The sequence below is a fragment of the Accipiter gentilis genome, chromosome 5 (assembly GCF_929443795.1).
Source record: "Accipiter gentilis chromosome 5, bAccGen1.1, whole genome shotgun sequence".
NCBI lineage: Eukaryota > Metazoa > Chordata > Aves > Accipitriformes > Accipitridae > Astur > Astur gentilis.
In genome coordinates, this window is record NC_064884.1 from 41072009 (window position 1) to 41080694 (window position 8686).

The window sequence follows — 8686 nt, forward strand, 5'->3', positions numbered from 1 at the left end:
CTGTCCCTCCTTACTGATCTGATACCTGACAAAACCTCTGGTTTTCACCCCTCATACAGGAGCTCTCCCCAGATCAGAGGATCTCAACATTGAGATAATAGGAGCACTGGACATTTTTGGTGCTTGCCTTAGCCCTCACCCCACAGCAGAGAATCATGTCTTTCTCTCCCTACTGCTTCCTTGTACTCTAGGACTTGTCTTGATCCTCTAGCACTGTCTTTACTGCTTGCAGCTGTAGACCACCTCCTCCTGCATGCACTGTTGGCACTCAACATAGCAACACCACTGCACCTGGCAGTGGCAAGAGAAGGTAACCAGCCGACTCTGGGTGTTATAGCCTCGTCCACAGCACATGCTGTCACAGTTGCCTTCCCGAGAGCAGGTCCTCCCAGCAGTTCCCAGGGAATATTTGCTGGGACGACAGAAACTGGGAGAGTCTTCCACATACACCAGGTCAGTAGAGCGGGGTGAAGCAGGGTGCTTGGGGGAATGGCTTTGTCTCTGTGGGCCAGCCAGCTCTGAGTGTCCCACAGCATCATTGGTGGTGCTGAAGACCTTGACGGCATCATCGTAGCGCAGCTTCAGCAGTCGTCCAATCTCATGGAAAGGTGAAAGCTGCTTCCAGCACGTCCGGACAGCACATGAGCCGGAGACACCATGGCACTTGCATGTGGTTTTGAGACCATTTTTCACAGCCTGATGAGGAAAAGAAGTGATAGTCATTATCTGCCAGACCATGAGCCTAGTTCTGGGTGGAGGCAACACCTCGGATTGCAGACAGCCTGGAAGTACTTTAGTTTTAATGGTATTATTCCTTTTTATGGAGGAAACTCTAAAAACCAAAACAAAACAGAGGAATGGCTAGAGAGTTGACTGGTGAGCCAGACAGTAGAAAGCCTGAATGAAGACAAGTGGCTGAATACTGAATAAATTCTTACAAAGCCTACTTGGAATAGCAGGAGTAGTCAACCATAAATCTAAGTATCTCCAGCATGGTGGATTCCCTTTGGTATATTCAAATGAAGACAGTGCTCTAATTGAACAAGTAATTGGACTCAGTAAATGGAAAACAGTGGTAAGTCAGTAGCCTGTAACATACAAGCCAAAATGCTTGATCTAATGGTCTCCCTGACCCAAACTTGTAACATGACTAGTTCCATAGCAAATCACCAGCAGACTCATAACTGATCTCAAGAGTGTCAACCCTTAATCTAATTCACATGTCCCACCAGCTCTGAAGCTCTAGCTGTTCTCAAAACACCCATGGCCATGGCATAACTCACGAGTAACTCAGCCATTGAGTTTTACAACTGTTACCGTGCTGCCTATTGCTGTCACTCAGCCCCTGATATCACTAGAGGATAGAGGATGCTACTCTACCACTCAACATGCAACTCCTCACACCAGAGTTGAGGAGACTTTCCAGGGAGCTCTCAATACCGTAAGGTCCATGACACACAGGTAAACAGATCTGGTTTGTGAATAGGGGCAGTGAATACCCCTCTCACAAACAGCCTTGGCTGAGGATGGGTTAGAAGATTTGCACTAAGTCCTAAATTCATTCTAGGCCTTCTAGTGCAGCTCCTCACCTTGATGCCAACATTGGTGTTGTGGATGTCCACCTTGGCCCGCAGGTCTTTGCCAATCCTCTTCTGACCCAAGAATTTTTTCAGGAACTTGGTGCTATATTTGAGGTTGTCTCCACAAACACCCCATTGCCAGGCCTTGCGGTTCTCCAGGTCTGGGGAGTCATCGCAGGTGCAGCGCTCCATGCGCCCAGCGCTACACGCTCTTGCCAAGGAGTGGGTGAGAGCTGCAGAGGACACTGCGTAGAGGAAGGCAGTTTCCTTAAAACCTGCACAAGAGAAGGATTAGGAGAGGGTAGGAGCAGGAAAGGCAAAATAAGCTGTTCATCCACCTCACTGGGTCTCTTGACTATCCGTGAACTAAAACCAAGCACAATGCTTAGAAATACAAAGAGACAAAATTCTTCCATTACCTGCACACTACTCCTAGCAGAGGAACTCAATACGTGTTTGAAGTAACTGGTGTAGTAACACCCCAGTCTCACCTGGTGTAGTAACACCCCAGTCTCACCTGGTGACTGTGACTGATTCAATATGGAGACAGGAGATCACTCATGAATCAAGGGATGGGTGGCAACAGCCAAACAGTCCTGGGAAAATATTCAACTGCAAAAAGCAACAGTCATGAAACTCATTTGTCCTCATCTTCACCACAGAGTTGATAGGCGTGAATAGAGACTGTCATTGAAGTCACATCGTGGCTTAAAATCAGCAAAGATTTAGTAGAGTCTGACCTGTTATTTTAAAATGTTTTTAACTGGGACTGTGTTGGAACAGTAGTAATATTTCACATGGAAAGATCACATGTAGTTTGACTGGGAAAGGTTCCATGTTGAAGGACATCTTGGGCAAGGACAACTCTCCCACACATGAGTGGGTTTTCTGACTTCCCTGTAAATTATCTACTCCCAGTGACTGTGGCAATGCTTTCTGAAGCTATTCTTCCTAAACCAGGCTTCCTAGCTTGACTATGTTTGCCCTGAGGTACATAACCATGACACACCATGACATTTTAATCAGGAAAGGAAGTACAGTGCCTGAATAGAAATTCAGTCTGAAGACATGAGATCAGATAGGAAAGGGTATGCTGATATGAGCTCCACAGAAGTTCCAGAAAACCCTGGTTGACACAAACCTGACCTAAACCCAAAAACATGTTGTTTTGATTACTTACCTCCTCTTCTATTTTATCCAGGGGAAAATCTTAATATTTCCTCCAGAGTTCATTTACAGAAAACAAAACTATTAATGCAAAATTGCTTAACAAGTCCACAATTTAGGAAGTAGTGCAAGGAAGAGAAAGGCAGGTGACTGATTAATAGCTCAGAGTGCAAGAATGGGTAAGACTGGCCAAAATAGAAAAATTATGGTTTATGAAAAATAGACCACTTGCATGGAAGAAAACACATTGAAGCAAACAAATATTCCATATTGGAAAATTCCAAATTTCCTTCTACATCAGAAGGAAACAAATCTGTTTCCCCCCAAAATAGAGGAGAGAGAGAGAACAACAGAGACCTATCTAGTCTTGCAGTTAGCCCTGCTTTGAGCCTTTGGAAGGCACCTCTAGAATTCAACCAGTCCAACCTCAAATCTTTCCATCATTCTGTTCCCTCAAAGAATTCCCACCCAGCTGTAATAATAGATCAGACCACTGACTGCTAAGATCTGAGTGAGGTCACCATAAATCTGACCAGATAACAGGACAAAGAGTTCTTCTGATAGCTATCAGTAAGAAGCATGAAAAATTGACTAATCATGACCATAATGGAAGGGCTGTGTTAGCAACTTCAATACAAACTTCATAGGAGCTCTTTGGAATTCCAGAATTTTAGATGAAAGATCTAGCAACAGTATGGGTGTGGATAAGAGAGTCAAGAAAATGTGGAGATGGTCAAGGAGATCAATCAACGGACTGTTTCCTACCTCATCGTTTTAGTGCTATATCACTGGGACAAGTAACTTGCAACTAAGCGCTCTGGTTGATGATGCTCTATAAAATTTCTCAAGACACTGGAAGAATAATGAAAAAATGTCACCAAATCCATCAAATGTTTTGGAAAAGCTGGTATGGGACACAGTCAATACAGATTATGGACAGCAACATGATGCTCACACATTTTGAAACAGTGGCTAACCCCAAAGAAGGAGCTAAGAGAGGGTAAGATACATTTGAGATCCTAAATGTGAAAAATAATTCCGGAAGCTAATCTCCAAATGTTTACCAGATTCCCAATATCCTATCTGACATACTGATACCAGAAAAGAGGAGAGCATTTTAGAAACACTTTCCCATACCATATAAAGCTAGTAGTACCAGTCAGCTCCACACACCCTGCTAAATCTGACTTTGTGGAATACCACACTGCTCCTTCTATTTCTGACCAGTGATGGTTTGGTTTCTTCTGTGGCACTCCACGTAAGTGCTGGCCAGATTTCAACCCACTTGAAATCAGAGACCATTGCTTGTGGTCAGGCCACTGCAGACAGCAGGAACTGAAGATAACGAGCATACTTTCAAATCAACTCCTTCTCCCCGCCTCCCACCTCCTTTTATGGTAAAGGTTCAATGTCACCAGACTGCCAAATGCTTGTCCGAAAAGCCTAAGATGATTCCTTCTACTTTGTCATAAGGGATTGATCACCATTTAATTGTTTAATTCACAAATCACATGGGTAAAGGAAAAACTGAATGGTCCTTCAGCCCTTGTGGAATAACAATGAGTAACAAGGCAGCTATTGAAGCTGGAATTCCAGTAGGACATAGCACAAATGAGCAGCAATCAGCTTCAATGAGCATGATTTGAGATCTAAATAGAGATTTCTCCATGTGTCCTGGGTATCTATCCTTCCACTACGTCAATGGAGCTCTTGTCACCACATCCAGTGGAGCCTGGAGCCAATGCCGAGGCTGTCAGGATCTGTTTTAGGGATGAGTCACTCTCCTGACCCCATTGACTGTGTTGCTAGTGACTAAATGAAATCTTAAACACTCAGTGCAAGGGGGAACATCTAAATGCAGATGTCTTTGCTGGGCAGTTCGGTTGCAAACATCCAGCACAGAGTTGAATTTCAAGATGTTGAAGTAAGCCAGTTCCCTCTCGTAGGACCTTGCACATGTCCAAGTCTTCCCCTGAGCTCTCTGGAATTATTTCTTAGCTCAGCAGCCTATAAATACAGAACGACGTTTGCTGCAATGGCAAGACACTGTTCTGTGGTGTGGTGTGCTTCTAGACCACAAGGAAAACTATAATAGGAGGAGTTTAGCCATGTGGTGATTCTGCCAAAGGAAAGATGCTCAAGGTCAAAGATTTTTCAATGCTACAATAAAGATATTGTGAGCATTTCAGAGCAAGTGGAAGAGATCTCTCTCTGGGAAAACAAAACAAAACAAAACAAAACAACACAAAAAAAAACCAAAAACAACCAACCAAACAAACAAAAAAGAGGAGACCAGAAAGGTATAGAATGGTAGAAACATTTAGGATGGAAGGACTTCTCAAGGTCTTTAGTACAACCTCCTGCTCAAAGCAGGGCTAACTCCAATGCCAGATAAAGTTTCTCCGGGCTTTGTCCAACTGAGTTCTCAAAATCTCCAGTGATGGAAATTCTACATCTCTGAGCCACCACTCCTGTGCTTGTAGCATTCCTAGATTCCTCATGACATCAATGAAACCAGTGCTTGAAGGTCAAAGAATGTAACCAACATGAAACAAAGAAATGGATTAATGGATGGAAGGATTGTAGCGTTTCTCAAGAAGGATTTTTCTGAGTGGCTGTATCTGCACTGTCTTTGCTAAAAGTATTTTTTTTCCCCAAATCACCATGTTGTTTGAGATTAAATACTGCTTACCTGACCTCCAGCAGCAGTTGACTGCCTTTATGGCACACCTTGGAACCCAAAAGATCATCATTGCTTTACAAACTTCTTATAAAGACACTAGCAGCCACCGGGGAACAAGATGGCTTGAAATGTCTCTCCAGAATAATTTCAAATCTAACTATTTCCATGGATTTTTAAAGAAGTGGAGAAGGAATGCAGAAGGATTTTGCATGGATCAGTGCAGAGTAATAACTCTCGTAAGTGACTGCAATAGTCTTGGAAGGATTGTAGGTTATGCAAAAGGAGTTTCCCAGTTGTAACCAAAGGAGTGCCAGTGTAAAATAACAAAAGGTGCTGATTGTGAAAATAAATCTGGCATTTCAAAATCCAGAAAGCCCTTGGCATTTTTGGTTTTATTTACTAAAAGTATGTAAATAGAGGAAAAAGGATGGTGGCGTCTCTAGAAGCAGGAAAAGCATCTGTGATCCAAATCAGTCACAGCAGTTTTTTAATTTGTCACTGCAAATTAAGTGTGGCTTTTCACCTATTACAAAAATGAACCCCCTTACTGGGACATGATCTCTTTTCCCTTCTTTCACTCATGAGACCATTACAGACTCTTAAAAGGTGTGGCGTTTTCTTTACAGTTTCTCTAGGAACATGACAATATCAAATGATCTAATCATTTCTAAAACTCTTCATCACTACTTGGGTGAAAGGAGCATAGTCCATTGTCTGACCAACAATTTCCAAGGCAGCAATAAAACAGCAGTACGAATATGTGAGAAACAGATCAAAAGTGGCAGCTGAAAGTGTTTGTGTTCTTTGTGAAAGAAACGAACCTATTTGCAAGTAAAAGGAAAATGAGAACTAATAATTGCTTCCAGCCAACTGTCCTCTCTTATAGGAGATGTATATAGCATACTTTTCTGTATTAAATCATCATTTGATCCTTAAGATTGTGTAATAAAAGTTTTCAAACACTTATCCTCATCTGCCAAAACAGGTTTTAAATTACAGGTGATATTTTATTTTGTCAGTCAGGAGTCCATGGAAATGTTGAGGCACGCCACCACAAGATAATTAGATGTTTTCCAGCTATTTGAAGATGAGGATTATTCAATTGTCATTTTCAAGTTCTTTGAGGTTGATGAAGGTACAGATGTCAGAAAGTCACTCAAAATGATCACGAACATCTTCTTCCACAGTGTGCTAAAAAATTCACAATAGAGCCTTGCAGTGAAGTAGATCTGATCTTGTATGTGCTGGTTTATTAAAACATTAACTTAATATTTACTTTAATAAAATTTTATAATCTTAAATGGAAATGTTAAAAAGTTTCAATTCCAATGCTAATTAAAATTAACAATTTGATTTCATCAAAGTTAATGTTGGCTTATTCAGGCCTCTTTTTTTAAAACATTAAGTTACTAAACATTATCAAAGGACTGAAACTTAGTAATACTGAAGACTGAAACTTAGTAAACGCTACTAAACGTTATCGAAGGGCTGAAACTTAGTAACAGATGGTCAGGCATTGTTTGGACCAGGACAGGTTTAGCAAAGTATACGTGCATGCTCTGGGAACTTTTATTAAAAATAGTTTCAGGGTCTGTCTTCATTCTATTTTTCTCAAGTTCTTATAATTTGAAGGATTTATAATGCTCCTTCCTACCTCAAATACAGAACTTACAGGACATTTTCTTCCTCTAAAGCATTTTGTAAAACAGAAGCCAATGGCTCTTCTGTGCTCTCTGCAGAAACTCCAAATATATGTGAAAGAGTCTTAGGAGATATTTGCCAACATGCACAGAAATGCCCTAATGCTGATAAATGGCTTTTTCAAACAGTAAATTAGGATTAAATTCTGTATCTGAGAACAACAGAGATTTGCGTATGAAAATATCCAAAGAGCTAAAAAGCGTTTTCTTAAAATGTCCCTTGACATAAAGCACTAACCCTTATTTTTCACAATATCATCCCTGATTGCCAGCCAAGGAAGATGGTCAGTCTAGGCAACTCTGGTCTTGGACAAAAATCCACAAGCCAAGGGTGTAAACTTCCTTCTACTTTCCAATCCGTGACAAACCGCACAGGAAAGATGAGGATAAGGCATATTTTGTGGCAAAAGGGCCCAAATTGCACAGCTCCCATTCCTAAGCAAAACAGATGATCTCTGCATTCCCTGGTTACTGCCCCACTTCGCTTAATTTGAGATGCATATTCTAGGGGCTAGAGCACCAAGTGAGATTTTATACTGCAAACAAAAGACTACCTTGTACCTCGCTTCAGCAGGCTGGTCCGTCCCTCCAGGCTGCAGTTCCAGCGCTCGCTGCGAAACTGGTACTGGCACTCCATGATCCCAAGCCGGATGGCATCCCGCAAGGTCTCTGCCAAGCCAGGCTCCCTCCGGCACAGCCTCTTCTGCTTGCGGGACAGCTTCAGCAAGTCACACTGCTTCACGTGGACCTTCCCCTGGGCAGAGTTTGTGGAGGGTCCCAGGGATGGGAAGTGGGTCAGAGCTTCTTTACCCGTCAGGCTGAAAGGAAACAGAAAAACCAGTGAGTTATGGAAGACAGCAGTCATGGAAGAGAAAAGGTGAACAGAGGGGAGGATATTCAGAAAGCTGCTGGTCAGGGTACTTTGCCAGCTCAGAAGGTTAATCAACAGAGGTTGATTAGATCTAGTATCCCATTTCCACCACACACCAAGGCAAAGTAGCAGACTAACACTGTGCGAAGAAAGAAGAAACATGTGTGCTGCCACCAGCAACCTTGGGTGCGAAGTTCTCTTGACTCCATGAAGAGGACAAGTTTACACCCCTGCAGTTTTGTTTCCTTCACAGTATTCACTGTCACATATAGAGATTTGTGTTGCTCTGGTACTGCAGGTCACTGTATGTCACAGCTCTGTGCTATCTCATAAAGCATTAACCACATCCTTGAGGGTTTTGTGTGCACTGGTACCATGCCACTAGATCTGGCTAGGAAAGACCAATAGGGAGACATTATCAATGACTGCCTTTCTAGAGCAAGCATGACTTTTACCAGAAAACATTTTCTTGCTGAAAAAATAAATGAAAGGTCAACTAAAAATGTATTGCAAATGCAAAAGCAATGCACTTATGTGTGTTTATATGTAATTCAGCTGAAAAATGTCACAAATTTTTGAGACAAATGGTTTCACTTTTCATGGCAAGACAGTACTTTTCTCACAAAATTAATCTCCCTTAGTATCTTTAAGGTGCTTGAAAGCACAGAGAAATTATTTTACTTTG

At 42.0% G+C, this 8686-nt stretch overlaps 1 protein-coding gene across 1 annotated transcript; it reads right to left on the reverse strand.

The window, feature by feature from the left end:
• Positions 1 to 219: 219 nt before the first annotated feature.
• Positions 220 to 7784, reverse strand: WNT9B (Wnt family member 9B). The gene is made up of 3 exons (XM_049800255.1): positions 7692 to 7784; positions 1590 to 1855; positions 220 to 696 (listed from the first exon to the last, which is right to left on the reverse strand). Exons 1-3 carry the CDS (start codon positions 7765 to 7767, stop codon positions 220 to 222), a joined length of 819 nt encoding a protein of 272 aa, XP_049656212.1. The 5' UTR covers positions 7768 to 7784.
• Between the last annotated feature and the right edge of the window lie 902 nt (positions 7785 to 8686).